We start from the raw sequence: 17,607 nt of genomic DNA, 5'->3' as shown, positions 1-17,607 counted from the left end.
GCCTCTTTTGTGACATAACATTGAAAAAAGAACATTGAAGTTAATGACAGCAAAATTACTTTCTTTAACCCCACTGATTGGTTCAGCTGGGCCAGTATTCATGAGAGTTTAGAAGAATGAGAGGGAATCTGATTGAAATGTAGAAAATGCGAACAGGGATTAGACAGGCTAGATGGAGGGAGCATTTTCCCCTGGTTGGAGAGTCTTGAACCAGGGGATCACAGTCTCAGGATACAGGGTAGGCCATTGACAACTGAGATGAGGAAACATTTCTGGACTCAGAGGCTGGTCCCCCTGTGGAATTCTCACCCACAGAAGGCTGTGGAGGCCAACATCCCAAATATATTCAAGAAAGGTAGAGAAAGGTTTAGATTTTAAAGGCATCAAGGGGTATGGGGAGAAAACAGGAATATGGCATTGACAAAGGGGATTAGCCATGATCCTATTGAATAGTAGAGCAGTCTCGAAGGGCTGAATGGCCTACTCCTGCTCCTCGTTTCTATGTTTCTTTTGTCAAGTCACATCATGTAAATGGTGTGCCATTATACTACCTTTTACAGCTAATGTGATCCTTTTTGAAGTGTAATTACAGTTTTATTGTGTGCAACTTGGCAGCCATGTGAAGCACAGCTAGCTCCCACAACCACCAATGGGTTAAGTGGTATGATCACCTTTGGCACACTAATTGCAAGAAAAGTATACCTCACACTTGTCGAGATGGGTGGCATGGAGTCTTCCCTGCCAGGGCAGACTGAGCCTTGTCCTTAATTTGAAAGCCAGCAGCTCGGGCAGCCCTGAGTGGCACACTGGGAGGTTTTGAGCTGGGTTAGGTGTAGTTTGGGCCATGAGCCTGAGACTGTCCAACCTCCCCGTTGCATAGACCTTGCAGTTACATACACAGGATACCTTGGGAGGAAGATTTTTAAGTTGATTTAGTTCCTGTGCCCTGACCTCAGTGAGGTGCCACTTGACTTGGCTTGTTTAACCCTGTGCCATTGGCTCTTCTCCCCACAGGATGGAATCAACAGAAAAATGTGAAGCCATCATTGCTCACTTCAATGGGAAATTCATTAAGATGCAGCAAGGAGTTGCAGGTGAGTACAATGGACTCTGAACCTGCCTCTTGCTTTGTGTTCCCTTGAGATAAAGGAAGCTGGGAAATGCTCTCATTTACGATTACGGGGTGGAGTAACACAGTTTGGGTTGAGGATTCAAATAACAAAATGGGCATTGGGCATGGGATTGAGAGTTCCCCGACCCAGACTGAGCATCATTCTTCTCTGACATGTTGGCGTTTTCTGTCTTTCAATGCAGCTCCCTCAGAACCACTGCTGTGCAAATTTGCAGATGGTGGGCAGAAAAAGCGGCAAAACCAGAACAAGTACTTACAGAATGGCCGGGCCTGGCCCCGAGATGGAGAGCCGGTAAGAAAGGGCCATATGGCCTACTCCTGTTCCTCATTTTGAGGTCTCTGCGAACTCAGACGCTGCTTTCTCTGTCACGTCAACCTTTGTACATCAGCCATTCCAGAAACAGTGAGAGGCAAGTAGGTGCCATCTGTACAAACAGGCACAGCCCACGACAGTGCCACCTTGTGTGCATTGTTCCCTTGCCGCACTGTCTCCTGTTCTTGCCTCCCATCTTAATTTGCAATAAGCACAAGCTCATCCAACCCCAAGGCAATCTATCAATAGGATCTGTCCATAAAAATGACCCCGAGATTCCAGTTGCCTGCCACTTTAACGAACCACCGTGTTCCCAGGCCAACCTTTCTGTTGCAGGTCTGCTGCAGCGTTCTGGTGAACCTCAGCACAAGGACAGCATCACATTTTCCACTTGGGCACCTGCAGCCTCCAGGAATCAACAAAGTTCATTAACTTTAGAGCCTGATTCCATCTTTCCATGTTTTTCTACTGAACCCCACATCCAGTCCTGTTACAACATGGTTGCTTTTAGCTGAAAATGTGTTGCTGGAAAAGCGCAGCAGGTCAGGCAGCATCCAAGGAGCAGGAGAATTGATGTTTCGGGCATGAACCCTTCTTCAGGAAGGTTGCTTTTAGTACATTTACTCATTCTGTCCTATTCTCAGCTCTCACTTGACTACAAGCCAACTGACTCCCACAGTTACCTTGACTCCCTACCTTGAGAGTTGAACCAATCTCTCCTCATAGGTCAGTCCTGCCATCCCCAGTACCAACCTAGTGACCCTCGCTACACTCCCTTTCTGGCAAGGATATCCTTTCATAGGTAGGGAGACCCAATCTGCACATAATACTCCGGGTGTGGTCTCACCAAGGCTATGTATAGATGCTGTAAGACATTCCAAGTCTGAACTTAAGATACTCCTTAAAACCAAAAGTTTGATCAAGCTGGTGGTTACCAAATTCATTATCTCACGTGGTTTGGGGTCAGATTTTGTTTAGTAATACTCCTGTGAAGCATCTTGGGATGTTTTGTTAGATTTAACATAAGTTGTTGTGGTAATGCCGTTGGGCTGGTAATCCAGAGGTCCTGGTTAATGCTCTGGGGTCATAGGTTCAAAATCTCATCATTGCAGATGGTGGAATTTAAATTCAATTAATTGATTTCAGTGAATAATAAAAATGTGGAATTGACAGCTACCCTCAGTGATGGTGACTATGACGACAACCATCGATTTTCATAAAAACACACCTAATCCACTAATGTCCTTTCGGGAAGGGAATCTGCCGTCCTTATTCAGCCGGGCCCATGTGTGACTCCAGACCCACAGCAACATGGTTGATTCTTAACTGTCCTTTGAAGATTGAGAAAACCACTCCGTTCAAGGGGCAGCTAAGGATGGGCAGCAAATGCTGGCCTTGCCAGCGATGCCCACTTCCCATGATAGGATAAAGAATAACTTCACCATCTCCTCCAAATCACAGCAAGCCCTGTTTTCCCATTACCCCTGTGCTGAGCCACTGCCATTGGCTCCCAGTCCGCTTTAACAGACATTTTAACTGTTCAGTTTTGAAATCCTTCCATGGCCCTATGTCTGCCATCTTTCAGCTTTACAACCCTTCAAGATATCTGCCCTCATCTAATGCTGGATTCTTCAATCACTCCCACTAATGGTGCCCATCTTTCAGCAACATGGACCCCCTGGATTTCCTTTCCTAAACATCTTTGCCTCTCCATCTTTCCTCATTTAAGATGCTCCTTAAAACCTGCTAATCCATCTGAGCTTCAGGTCTTGTGCCCAGTTGTCTCCTTCTGCGGCCCAGCATTGCATTTTGTTTGATAGTTGCAGCTGCAAAGCACTTGGGGATATTTCACTCTGTTAAAGATGCTCTGCCAAGGCAAGTTGGTCTTTTTGTTTACCTGCCAAGATTCAAAATGCAAGGAGCTCTCATCGAGAGTCAAGGGGAAACTGGACTTTCTGGTGTAATGCAAGGCCATGCAGAGCAAAGCCAAGTGAATTAGCCATGCTAAGTTGCCCACAGTGTTGAGTGCATTAGACAGAGGGGAAATGGGTCTGGGTGGGTTACTCTTCGGAGGATTGGTGTGGACTGGTTGGGCCGAAGGGCCTGTTTCCACACTGGAGGGAAACTAATCTTAAAAAAAAAAGCTCCTAGGCTGGGATATCCAGCAAGTGCTGACTTCGTTGCTATTTATTGAGGCACAGTGACCAGATCTGAACAGGCAGGGAAGGGGAAAAGTTGAGCCAGGGTTAGCAAGACCATAAAAGACAAGCTATACAAGGGGTCTTATTTCCTGAGGGTCAGAATCGAAAAGGAGGGAAGTTATACTCAACCCGTATGAGCATTGGTCATCTACATTACTGTGCGTGGTTTTGGTCTCCAAATTATAGAAAGGATATAGAAGCACTGGAAAAGGAGCAGAGGAGATTTACAAGGATGTGTGGGTTTAAATACCATGAAGGGATTGACAGATTAGTTTTCTCTTGAACAAAAGCAACTGAGGGGTGATCTAATGGAGGTCTTTAAAATGAGGTCTTTTTTGTTCAATTGAACACAGAGAATGTTTCCCCTTGCGGGAAAGAGCAGAACCAGAGGTCATTATTACAAGATCATTCCTAAAAAAATCCAACAGAGAATTCCGAAGAGATGCCTTCGCCCAGAGAGTGGTGAGAATGTGGACCTCACTCCCACAGGGAGTGGTTAAAATGGATACGACAGATAGATTTAAGAGGAAGCTAAATGAGCAGATGAGCGAGAAGGGATAGAGAGTAATGATGACAGATTTAAATGAGGAAAGATGGGAGGGGACTCAAGTGGAGTAAACACAGGAAGGATGTTCTCAATGACCGGCGAGTCCAGAACCAGGGGGTCTAACAGTGTAAGGATACAGAGCAGGTCATTTAGGACTGGGATGAGAAAATCTTTCTTCATTCAGAGAGTGGCGAGCCTGTGGAATTCTCTGCCACAGAAAGCAGGTGAGGACAAAATATTGAATGTTTTCAAGAAGGAGTTAGATATAGTTCTTAGGGCTAAAGGGAATGGGGGAGAAAGCAGGAACATGGGACTGAGTTGGATAATTAGCCATGATCATATTGAATGGTGGAACAGAATCGAAGGGCTGAATGGTCTACTCCTTCTGTTTGCTGTGTTTCAGTGAGAATGAACACCAGCATGAACTGTTTGGGCCAAATGTTTCTGTGCTGGGTATTCTGTGGGATCTATGGTGCACAAAATAATTAACTTAGACCACATGCACGTCAAGACATAATTCTTCCATAATCTGAGAGTTTGTGTTATATTTCCCCTTTAGTTGATGTGTTTGTGAAATATCCATAACGTTTGGAAGCAGTAATGCAAATAGAGACCTCTTGGGACAAGTAGCTGAACTTAAGGGTGGAGACTGATTGTAAATTAGGATTTAGAAATGGAGATGTGGCTTTAAATATTCAGGAATTCAGATTAATTTCACTTGGAGATTAAGGGCTATTTATGCCCAGTTTTCCTTTAGAAATCAAATTGGCGCCAACAGTAAAATAGTTTATGGGGCGGCACGGTGGCTCAGGGGTTAGCACTGCTGCCTCACAGCACAAGGGACCAAGGTTCAATTCCAGCCTCGGGCGACTGTCTGTGTGGAGTTTGCACATCCTCCCTGTGTCTGCGTGGGTTTCCTCCGGGTGCTCCGGTTTCTTCCCACTGTCCAAAGATGTACAGGTTAGGTGAATTGGCCACGCTAAATTGCCCACAATGTTAGGTGCATTAGTCAGAGGGAGATGGGTCTGGGTGGGTTGCTCTTCGGAGGACTTGTTGGGCCGAAGGGCCTGTTTCCACACTGTAGGGAATCTAATCAGAAGGCTTGTGGAAGGAGATTAAGTGAGTGGGTAGAGTATGAGTCTGTGGAAGGTGCAGATGGAATGAAAGGCCTGTTGTGAATCCAGATCTGGTTACTTATTGTTAATGAGAAGGTTGTTTAAATAAATACCTCAAGACATTGTTAATTTATTCCCTCAGGGCGCAATGACTCTTACGTATGACCCAACAACCGCTCTGCAAAATGAGTAAGTATCCTAGCCTTAATGTGATGGTTGCTCCCATTATCATGATCAGATTCTGTTTCCTTTTTCAATACCTTCAGCCTCTCATCACCTATCACCTTGGCTAAGAAAGTAGTGAAGCAACTGTCTGCTGCTCTTCATGATTGATGAATCCACCAAACAAAGTCAGGCCATCTGAGGCAATCATCTTACATTACAGTGTTATGTCTGGAAGCTCCAAAGGAGAGAGGATTTATTTTCTAAACTGCCAGGAGAAAAGGCTAATGATTTGTTGGCAGATCAAGTCTAATGGCTAGGTGTTGCAGTGGAACACCTTCCTCTGGCTGAGATTTTGCCATGGACCACCCTTTTCTAATTGGCCGAAGCATTTCCATGGACCACCCTTTTCTCCTGTGGTGTAAGTTATTGTGATTGTTGGAAATCTGGCATTCTTGCATTACTCTTGATGAGAGCGAGACAAAAAGAAAAACTTGGACAACTTGTCTCTCATTTCAGCAATTTCTTTCTCCTCGATGTTTCCTTCTATCTTCTTTTGAGGGTGCTGACCTGCAGTTCCTGGCCAATTTATTATCTAGGCCTAACAGTGACTTTCTGTGATCTTTGCTCTAGTGGAACAAGGATTCCATAGGTCTCTGCTCCATTTTTCACATGGCCGGAGGATTTCCAGGGTTTTCCTTGGAGGGGTCTTTGGAAAGTAGGCCATATCCCTTCCCATACCATGAAGCAAGAGACGGTAAACATGCGAGTCACATAGTATGTATGGGGCAGGGTTTCCTGTGGTTTTAATGAAGCAGGATCAGAATGGAATGGGAAGAACACAAGGAATCACAGGGGAACAACAAAATAAACATTTGGCTAACAACGACTGAGTGTCTCTCTGTCCTCTCTTGTTCTAGATTTTATTCTAGTCCATACAGTATTGCTCCAAACAGGATGATTGCACAGACATCTATCTCACCATACATCACCTCTCCCGTGTCTTCATATCAGGTGAGTGTTTGTGGATTACCCAAGACACAATGCATACTCTCGGTGTAGGCCTCAGACCTCAAGTGCAGGTTGGGTTGGCAAACATCCAGGCTTGCCGCCGTGTCTTTCGGAAAACAGCTAGCAAACCCAGGAACAATACCGTAGATCATAAACAAAGATATTTTTAAAACAGGAATCTATTTGAATATTTCGACTTGAGGTTTCATCAAAATTGGAGATTGAGAGGAGCAAAAGTTGCTTGACTGTCAGGCAAGAATCATCCAACTCTCTCTGATTTTCAATTGCAGTGGCAGGTCTTCCATTGAAAGATGTTGAACCAGTGATAGCAGAGTTTGTGTGTGAGAGAGAGAGTGTGTGTATGTAGGTTGGGGGGGGGAGGTGGTTGGCAGCACGAGGTCTTGTGATGATACACCCAGGAGTGTACCCAATCAGAGGTGGTGACCCGAGATATTGGAATGAATATGAGAATACATGACAGAGCTCATGTTTTGTTTTAAAGGTTTGTAGACTTTTCTTTAAAGTTAACTGTTTCATGGTCCACACAGAATCAGAGAATTGTTATGGTGTCAAATGAGCCATTCAGCCCATTGTATCACCACTAGTTCTATCCCCTGGTGCCATCTCCTGCCTTTTCCTCATTTCCCTGTACCCCATTTGTATCCCAATAACCATCCACTGTCCCTCTTGAATGCCTGAATGGAACCTGCCTCCTCCCACATTCCCAGGCAGTACATTCCAGACCCTAACTACTCACTGGGGGAGAAAGGTTTTCCCCACCTCCCCACACTTCATCCCTTTCAATCTCTGTCCCCCTCGTTCCTATTCCTTTTACAAGCAGCAACAGCTTTTCCCTATCTACTCTGTCCAATCCACTCATGATTTTAAAAAATCCTATCAGATTTCCCTCTTAGCTGCCTCCTCTCCAAGGAGAACAGTCCCAATGTCTTCAATCTCTCCTTCTCACTGAAGGTGGAGGGAGGGCTTATTTCTTCAAGGTTTAGATGCACAGCCATTACCTCAAGACCCAAAACAATATCGAAGCTCCAGTGGACAGCTGATGTTTTGGAGCATATTTTAAACATCACTTCAGGTCATGATCACCTCTCAATCTGTACTTTCAAGCGCATTGCTAAGTTTTGGAAGACAATAAGCTCTCTGCAAGCTCTCTGTGCTCCTCCTATTCTGATCATCTGAGCATCTCTGATTTACATCAGTGGATGTACTGTTGGGGGCTGTGCCTTCAGCCAGTTGGGTCCTAAGTTCTGTATTATTCCTTCCTTGAACCACTCCACATTCTACTTATCTCTCCTGAGTTAAAATTCTCCTTAAAACCCAACTCTTTGACCAAACTCTTGGCCACTTGACCCGGTATGTCCTTCTGTAACTCGGTGTTCTATGTTGTGATGTTTTTCTGCATTGAAGATGCTATAAAATTAAAGTTATTGTTGTTGACTATTCTCTTGTTTTGTGTCACATGAAGGTCCATAGCCCATCCTGGATGCACCATCAGTCGTACCTTATGCAGCCTATGGTAAGATTTATTCTTTTTCCCTTTTCAGTTGTATAAAATCAGATCTTGCAGAAGATGTTACCAAAGCTTTTCATTTCATACCTAACTTTCAAACAATCACAATGTCTTGGCCGATCAATCTGCTGTCCAACTGATCCCGAATGATCTTGCCACCTTTCTGGAGTTACAGCACTACCTGATCCTGTTCACTGTGGTGGCAACAAAGCATACTCTCACCCAACCTGAACTCACTTGCAGGCAATCAAGGATTTAAATCTTGGACACCCCCGACAGACCCCTAGCTCTCCAGTCCAGGTTTAATCTTCCTTTTTGAACTATGAACCAATCCCAGTCAGGAGAGTGAATGGCAAACCAATCCTTCACAACCCATTAACCAGCACCAGGAAGTGCCCAGTTGTCGACTTGCTGCTTTGTCCTTTGACTTACACACAAAATAGGAGCAGGAATTGGCCATTCAACCCTTCGACCTTGCTCCACCATTCTATAAGATAGTGACTGATCTGATTTTAATCTCAACTCAATATTCCTGCATATCTACTGATAATCTTTCATCCCCATGGTCATCAAGAATCTATTGACCTCCATCTTGAAAATATCGACCCCCCCCCCCCAACCCGCCTCCATTGTCTTCTGAGGCAGAATTCCAAAGTTGTACAACGCTCTGAGAAAATATTTTTCCTCATCTCTGTCTTCATTTGAAAACAGTGTCCCTTTTGGCTGGGCTCAGCCAGGTTGAGCAACCTCCCTGCCTTGTTCAGCCCTCGCTGTCAGCATCAGTTTCTGGCCACCTTTGGAATATGTTCCCAATGAGAGTCACTGCCTCCAGAAGATTGAATAGACTGAAAGCTCAGAATGGTTTGTGATGCTTGTTTCTTTTTTGAAGGGAACAGTAATAACACCTACGATGGACCACACCATGTCTATCCAGCCCACATCGATGATGGGACCATTAACCCAACAGCTTAGTCACCTGTCCCTGGGCAGCACAGGAACGGTAAGTGCTGCCTACACTGGTAGTGCTCTGGGATCATGGGGAAAAGTAAGTGAGTATATAATTAACCTCAAGCAGTTTCTTCTTCATTGTAAATCAAGGCCTCAGAAGATAAATACCTGCTAGCAAGTTTTGAGAGGATTTGTAGCTCAGGTTGAGGTTCTGGCTGAGCTGGAAGGTTGGTTTTCAGACGTTTCGTCACCATACTAGGCAACATCTTCAGTGAGCCTCCAAATGAAGCACTGGTGGTGTAGCCTGTTATGTGTTTGGGTTTCCTTGGGTTGGTGATGTCATTTCCTGTTCTTCTTCCTCAGGGGGTGTAAATGGGATCCAAGTCGATGTGTGTGTTGATAGAGTTCAGGTTGGAATGCCATGCTTCTAGGAATTCTCGTGCGTGTCTCTGTTTGGCTTGTCCAAGGATGGATGTGTTGTCCTAGTTGAAGTGGTGTCCTTCCTCATCTGTCTGTAAGGATCCTAGTGAGAGTGGGTCATGTTGTTTTGTGGCTATTTGATGTTCATGTATTCTGGTGGCTAGTTTTCTGCCTGTTGTCCAATGTAGTGTTTGTTACAGTCCTTGCACGGTATTTTGTAAATGAAATTAGTTTTGCTTGTTGTCTGTGTAGAGTCTTTCAAGTTCATTAGCTGCTGTTTTAGTGTGTTGGTGGGTTTGTGGGCTACTATGATGCCAAGGGGTCTGAGTAGTCTGGCAGTCATTTCCGAGATGTCTTTGATGCAGGGGAGAGTGGCTAGGGTTTCTGGACGTGCTTTGTCTGCTTGTTTGGGTTTGTTGCTGAGAAATCGGCAGAATATCAACTCGCCACAAAACGACATGACCCTCTCTCACTAGAAACATTACATATGGATAAGGAAGGACACTATTTCGACTGGGACAACACATCCATCCTAGGACAAGCCAAACAGAGACACGCACGAGAATTCCTAGAAGCATGGCATTCCAACCGGAACTCTATCAACAAACACATCGACTTTGAATCCCATTTACCACCCCCTGAGAAAAAGAACAGGAAATTATGTCACCACAGGAAATGACATCACCAACTCAAGGAAACCAAAACGCATAAATGGAAAGTGGGCTACATCACCAGTGTTTCATCTGGAGGCTCACTGAAGATGTTACCCAGTATGGTGACGAAACGTCTGAAAACCAACCTTTCAGCTCAGCAAGCAAACCTACGTCCATAAATATCTGCGATGCCACTGACTTTGATGTTCTTGCTGAGAAAAAACACTTTTTTGTCTGTGCTCATCAGGACAGTTTGCAAGAATACCAGTTCACGGGCAGGACTAACATTTATACAGTATGACAGGCAAGTGCTGATTCGTTGGCAAGTGGACTCTGGTAGAGGCATTGCCATGGAGAATGCACCAATTAATGATAATTGGCAATGCTTGGTTTACATTTTAAACTAGACAGGTTGGCTTTAACCTATGCATGGAGCGGGGCCCTGAGAACTGAACCAGTGAACATGTTTATATTTATATTTTATTGAGTTGAAACAGGTGCAATGTGTGTATATATTCTTTCTATCTACTAGGAACATGGCCCTATGTATTAATATGCCTAGCTTCCTGGCCTCCTTGTAGTTCTAGCTATGGAGTGAGTGCAGCGAAGGGTTTACCTGACTGATTCATGGGATGGCAGGGCTGATGTATGAAGAGAGACTGGATCAGTTAGGACCAAATTCACCCGAGCTTAGAAGAATGTGAAGGGATCTCACAGATTAGACAGGATAAATGCAAGAGGAAGTTCCCGATGACCAGGGAGTCTTGAACCAAAGTCACAGCCTAAGGATACCGGGTAGGCCATTTCGGACTGAGGTGAGGAGAGATGTGTGGAGTGGGGAGCCTGTGGAATTCTCTACCACAGAAAGTGGTTGAAGCCAAAATGTTGAATGTTTTCAAGAAGTAGTTAGATATAGTTCTTAGGGCTAAAGGGAATCAAAGGTAGTGGAGAGAAAGCAGGAAGAGGGGACTGAGTTGGATGATCAGCCATGATCGTATTGAATGGCAGAGTGGGTTTGAAGGGCTGAATAACCTGTTCCTGCTCCTAGTTTCCACGTTTCTGTGTTTGAGTACACACACACACACACACACACACACACACACACACACACACACACACCTCACCAATCAGAGTCAACCTTAAAATTTAAACAAAGCCTAGTGGTTAACTGTCAATCATCATTCATTAGTGCATTCTCCATTGGAATGCAACTAGCAATCAGAGTCCATTCACCAACCAATCAACACTCTCCTCCTGTGCATTATAAATTTTCCCATTGAATTCTTGTGAAGTGTCCAGATGAGTGCAAAGCTTCGACAAAATGTGTCTTTTTTTCAGCGATACTCCAGGTCTGTACTACCAAAGAATGGCTTGGAAAGTCTCAGGTTCAACCTGGAATCTGTGAGAGCTGGTTTCAAACATGGCTGCTACAATTGAACAGGGCCTCTAAGGTGGCGCAAGGAGGGAGAGTTGGGAGGAAGGTGTTGAAACCAACATGCAGAATCTGCTGGACAGTGTCTGTGAGAATGGGGATGGCCAGGGATGATTAGATCACCAGTGGCTGACTAGATTCTTGACCAGGAGTGGGAAGTCCAAACAGTTATTTACTTCCACTGGCACGGAGGCTAATTGTAGCAGCCACCATGATGGCAATGAGCGACCTCAGCACAGAACAGACATTGAACCTGCGCTCTTCTTTGGCTTATCTACATGACTCAGTCACACACTTGTCTGGCTGAACCTCTAGGAATTGGTGGGGTGCTTGTAGTTTGTTTCCCTTCAAAGAAAGGAAAAGACCACAGTCAGCCCACAACCTGAAGTGTTAACTTGGCTTCCTTGCTTACATTCTTACATCTAAGTGAAATGCTTGCGGGTTTTAGACCTAGTCAAAAGTTTGAGCGCATAATCCAGGGTGAACATTCCCAGAGCAGTACTGAGGGGGTGCTGCACTGTCAAGAGATTTGGTCTTTTGGATGAGCTGGTAAGCCAAGGCCTCATTGGTCTACTAAATCTCTCAGCCTCCTTGGAGATGCTCATTAAAACTGATCCCTTACGCAAAGTTATTCTAATATCTTTTCACCTGGCTCGGTGAATCATGGTGTGACATTTCATGAAGGGTGTTATATAACTGCAAGTTGTTATTGATGCCTGTACACCTTCCTGTGGTGAGCCTCTCCTCCAGGCAATAACAGTGAAGTCTGAATAAAGATCATGTGCACCTTTTGTAACCCGTGTTAGCCACATCCAGTGGCTAGTTAGTTTAGCATCTGTCATTGGGAAAATGTTAGAGTCTATTTTCAGGGATGTAATTGCAGTGCATTTAGAAATACATGATGTGATCAAGCAGAATTAGCATGGCCTCATGAAAGAGTGATCATGTCTGACAAACTTATTAGAATTTTTTGCGAAGGTAACAAGGAGGATAGATAAAGGTGAATCAGTGTATAAATTTGGATTTTCACAAGGCTTTTGACAAGGTGCCACACTTTAGGTTACTTATTAAGGTAAGAGTCCATGGTGCTGGAGATAGAATATTAGCATGGATAGAGGATGGGCAGCTATCCAATAGAAGGTAGAGAGTTGAGATAACAGGGGGTAATTTCAGGATGGCAACCTGTAACCTGGAGTGCCACAGGGATCAGTGCTGCGGCCACAGTTATTTACAAACTATATGAATGACATGGATGAGGATGTGAATGTAGTATTGCTAAGTTTGCAGCTGATTCAAAAATTGGTGGGAAGGGAAGTAGTGAGAATGACACAGAGTCTGCAGGGGGACATAGACATGTTAAGTGAGTGGGCAAGAGCTTAGGAGATAGAATATAATTTGGAAAAATGTGAGGTTATACACTTTGACAGGAAGAATAGAGGAGATGAATATTATTTAAATGGAGAAAGACTGAAGAAAGCTACAGAGCAGAGGGATTTGTCCATGAATTACAAAGACGCTGGTATCCAAGTTCAGTGGGTAATAGGAGAAAGTGAGGACTGCAGGTCAGGCAGCATCCAAGGAGTAGGAGAATTGACATTTCAGGCATAAGCCCTTCATCAGCCCTTCCTGATGAAGGACTTATGCCCGAAACATCGATTCTCCTGCTCCTCGGATGCTGCCTGACTTGCTGTGCATTTCCAGCACCACACTCTCAACTCAGTGGGTAATAGGGAAGGCAAATGGAATGTTGGCCTTTATTTCAAATGGAATGGAGTGTAAAAGTAGAAAGGTTTTGCTAAAGCTATACAAGGCATTAGTTGGATCGCAACTGGAATACTGTGAAAAGCTCTGGGCCCCTTATCTAAGGAAAGATAGACTGATATTGGCGACGGTCCAGAAAAGGTTCACTCGACTGGTCCTAGGTGCAGAGGGACTGTCTTATGAGGAGAGGTTGAGTAGGTTGGACCTGTACTCATTGGAGTTGAGAAGAATGAGAACATATTGGAACATATAAAATTGTTGTGGTTCTGTTCGCCAAGCTGGGAGTTTTTCTTGCAAACGTTTCGTCCCCTTTCTAGGTGACATCTTCAGTGCTTGGGAGCCTCCTGTGAAGTGCTTCTGTGCTGATTCCTCCGGCATTTATACTGGTTTGAATCTGCCGCTTCCGGTTGTCAGTTGCTGTCCGCTGCAGTGGCCGGTATATAGGGTCTATGTCGATGTGTCTGTTGATCGAATTTGTAGATGAGTGCCATGCTTCTAGGAATTCCCTGGCTGTTCTTTGTTTGGCCTGTCCTGTAATGGCGGTGTTGTCCCAATCGAATTCATGTTGTTTGTCATCTGAGTGTATGGCTACTAGGGATAGCTGGTCGTGTCGTTTCGTGGCCAGTTGGTGTTCGTGGATGCGGGTTGTTAGCTGTCTTCCTCTTTGTCCTATGGAGTGTTTTGTGATTCACGAGAGAGGAAGAAAAGGACAACCAGCTCCCATTCCTGGACGTGTTGGTACAAAGAACACCGAACGGAGAATTCACCACGAAGGTATACAGAAAAGCCACACACACAGACCAAGTCCTGAACAATGAAAGCAACCACCCCAACACACACAAACGAAGTTGCATCAGGACATTATTCAAAAGAGCCACAACACACTGCAGCACACCTGAACTACAAAAAGAGGAAGAAGAACACCTATACAAGGTATCCAACAAAAACAGATACCCGCGCAATTTCATAAACAGATACCCGCGCAATTTCATTAACAGATGCCTCAGGGAAAGACAATGAAATGAGGACATGCCACAACCCAAAGGACTGGCCACACTCCCATACATCAGGAGCATTTCTGAACTGACAGCCAGACTCATAACAGCACACAAACCGACAGCCACTCTCAGACAACAACTCACCAGGACAAAGGACCCGATACCCAGCATGAGCAAAACCAACGTGGTTTACAAAATACCATGCAAGGACTGCACAAAACACTACATAGGACAAACAGGAAGACAGCTAACAACCCGCATCCATGAACACCAACTGGCCACGAAACGACACGACCAGCTATCCTTAGTAGCCATACACTCAGACGACAAACAACATGAATTCGATTGGGACAACACTACTATTATAGGACAGGCCAAACAGAGAACAGCCAGGGAATTCCTAGAGGCATGGCACTCATCCACGAATTTGATCAACAGACACATCGACATCTTTTCACTGCAGAGAGCGGCGCGAGCTGGGCGGAAGTGAGGTTGGAGCGCAGAGCTGGTCAGGAAGGTAAGTGATTGGTATTTAAAGAACTTACCTCGACGCCAACGGTCTTTTCACCGCAGAGAGCGGCGCGAGCTGGGCGGAAGTGAGGTTGGAGCGCAGAGCTGGTCAGGAAGGTAAATGATCGGTATTTGAGTGGGTGTGTTCTAGACCCCAGGCACTACTTCGTAGGGCCTCCCTCCCATCCTCCTCCTCTAACCTAACTTTAAAGTCCACAGGTAAGCGACTCAGTGTTATTGACTCAGTGTTCTTGTTTTGGAGACAAAGCATACAGTCATGGCAGCACAGGTAGTGGAATGTTCCTCCTGCAGGATGTTTGAGGTAGGGGTGACCACCGATACTCCTGCTGACTTCGTCTGCAGGAAATGCAGTCAGATCCTGCTCCTCACCGAACGAGTTAGGGAACTGGATCTGGAGTTGGATGAACTGAGGATTATTCGAGAGGCTGAGAGGGTGATTGATAGAAGCTACAGGGACATAGTTACGCCGGAGAACAGAGGTAGCTGGGTAACAGTTAGAGGTGGGAAGGGGAAGAAGCAGGCAGTGCAGGGTTCCCCTGTGGTCGTTCCCCTAAACAATAAGTATACAGCTTTGGAAACTGTTGGGGGGGACAGCCTTGCAGGTGTAAGCTGCAGTGACGGGGTCTGTGGTGTGAGGTCTGGCTCTGAGACTCAGAAGGGAAAGGGGGAGAGGAGGAGAGCACTAGTTATAGGAGACTCTCTAGTTAGAGGGACGGACAGGCGGTTCTGTGGACATGGGCGAGACTCTCGGATGGTTTGTTGCCTCCCGGGTGCCAGGGTCCGAGACGTCTCGGACCGTGTCTTCAGAATCCTTAAGGGGGAGGGTGTGCAGCCAGAAGTCGTGGTACACATTGGCACCAACGACATAGGTAGGAAGAGGGGTGGGGAGGTCATTCAAGAGCTCAGGGAGTTAGGCTGGAAGCTAAAAGCTAGGACAGACAGAGTCGTCATCTCTGGGTTGTTGCCGGTGCCACGTGACAGTGAGGCAAGGAATAGGGAGAGAGTGCAGTTGAACACGTGGCTGCAAGGATGGTATAGGAGGGAGGGCTCCAGGTATTTGGACAATTGGACTGCATTCTGGGGAAGGTGGGACCTGTACAAGCAGGATGGGTTGCACCTGAACCAGAAGGGCACCAATATCCTGGGGGGGTAGGTTTGCTGGCACTCTTCGGGGGGGTTTAAACTAATTTGGCAGGGGGATGGGATCCGGACTTGTAGTCCAGCAAGTAAGCTAGCTGTTTGTCAGGATGTCCAAGAATGTAGGGAGGCTGTGGAGAAGGTAGCACTGACAGGGAATACTTGCGGACACAGAGATGGGCTCAAGTGCGTATACTTCAACGCAAGGAGTATCAGAAATGAGGTGGGTGAACTTAAGGCGTGGATCGGTACCTGGGACTACGATGTTGTGGCCATCACGGAAACGTGGATAGATGAGGGACAGGAATGGTTGTTGGAGGTTCCTGGTTACAGATGTTTCAGTAAGATTAGGGAGGGTGGTAAAAAAGGAGGGGGGTGGCATTGCTAATTAGAAATGGTATAACGGCTGCAGAAAGGAAGTTTGAGGGGGATCTGCCTTTGGAGGTAGTATGGGCTGAAGTCAGAAATAGGAAAGGTGCAGTCACCTTGTTGGGTGTTTACTATAGGCCCCCCAATAGCAGCAGAGATGTGGAGAAACAGATTGGGAAACAGATTTTGGAAAGGTGCAGAAGCCACAGGGTCGTAGTCATGGGCGACTTCAACTTCCCAAATATTGATTGGAAGCTATTTAGATCAAGTAGATTGGATGGGGTGGTGTTTGTGCAGTGTGTCCAGGAAGTGTTTCTAACTCAGTATGTAGATTGTCCAACCAGAGGGGAGGCCATATTGGATTTGGTACTCGGTGATGAACCGGGACAAGTGATGGGCTTGTTAGTGGGTGAACATTTTGGTGATGGTGACCACAATTCTGTGACTTTCACCTTGGTTATGGAGAGAGATAGGTGCACACAACAGGGTAGATTTTACAATTGGGGGAAGGGAAATTACGATGCTGTAAGACAGGATTTGAGGAGCATTAGTTGGGAGCATAGGCTGTCAGGGAAGGATGTGGTGGAAATGTGGAACTTTTTCAAGGAGCAGATACGACGTGTCCTTGATATGTATGTACCTATCAGGCAGGAAAGAAATGGTCGTGTGAGGGAACCTTAGTTGACGAGGGAGGTTGAATGTCTAGTAAAGAGGAAGAAGGAGGCTTACATAAGGTTGAGGAAACAGGGTTCAGACAGAGCAGTGGAGGGATACAGGATAGCCAGAAGGGACCTGAAGAAAGGGATTAGAAGAGCTAAGAGAGGGCATGAAAAATCCTTGGCGGATAGGATCAAGGATAACCCCAAGGCATTTTATGCGTATGTGAGAAACATGAGAATGACGAGAACGAGGGTAGGTCCGATCAAGGACAGTAGTGGGAGATTGTGTATTGAGTCGGAAGAGATAGGAGAGGTCTTGAATGAGTACTTTTCTTCAGTATTTACGAACGAGAGGGACCGTATTGTTGAAGAGGAGAGTGTGAAACGGACTGGTAAGCTAGAAGAGATACTTGTTAGGAAGGAAGATGTGTTGGACATTTTGAACAACTTGAGGATAGACAAGTCCCCCGGGCCTGACCAGATATATCCTAGGATTATGTGGGAAGCAAGAGAGGAAATTGCAGTACCGTTGGCAATGATCTTTTCGTCTTCACTGTCAACGGGGGTGGTGCCAGGGGACTGGAGAGTAGCGAATGTTGTGCCCCTGTTCAAAAAAGGGAATAGGGATAACCCCGGGAATTACAGGCCAGTTAGTCTTACTTCTGTGGTAGGCAAAGTAATGGAAAGGGT

At 45.6% G+C, this 17,607-nt stretch overlaps 1 protein-coding gene across 7 annotated transcripts in view; it reads left to right on the top strand.

Moving 5' to 3' along the window:
* The window catches only part of LOC132805834 (RNA-binding motif, single-stranded-interacting protein 2-like), a 339,644-nt gene that overhangs the window by 305,594 nt on the left and 16,443 nt on the right, over positions 1-17,607 (top strand). For 6 of the 7 annotated variants that reach the window (XM_060821135.1, XM_060821130.1, XM_060821137.1 and 3 more), the window contains exons 6-11: positions 1,015-1,094; positions 1,315-1,424; positions 5,451-5,497; positions 6,391-6,484; positions 7,965-8,015; positions 8,899-9,054. In XM_060821135.1, the coding sequence (XP_060677118.1) occupies positions 1,015-1,094; positions 1,315-1,424; positions 5,451-5,497; positions 6,391-6,484; positions 7,965-8,015; positions 8,899-9,054 (538 nt within the window). The remainder of the gene's footprint in view (positions 1-1,014; positions 1,095-1,314; positions 1,425-5,450; positions 5,498-6,390; positions 6,485-7,964; positions 8,016-8,898; positions 9,055-17,607) is intronic. The other variant, XM_060821132.1, reaches the window with a different exon arrangement.

The sequence above is a fragment of the Hemiscyllium ocellatum genome, chromosome X (assembly GCF_020745735.1).
Source record: "Hemiscyllium ocellatum isolate sHemOce1 chromosome X, sHemOce1.pat.X.cur, whole genome shotgun sequence".
In the NCBI taxonomy this organism is placed as follows: Eukaryota; Metazoa; Chordata; class Chondrichthyes; order Orectolobiformes; family Hemiscylliidae; genus Hemiscyllium; species Hemiscyllium ocellatum.
This window is presented reverse-complemented; position numbering and strand designations above follow the sequence as displayed.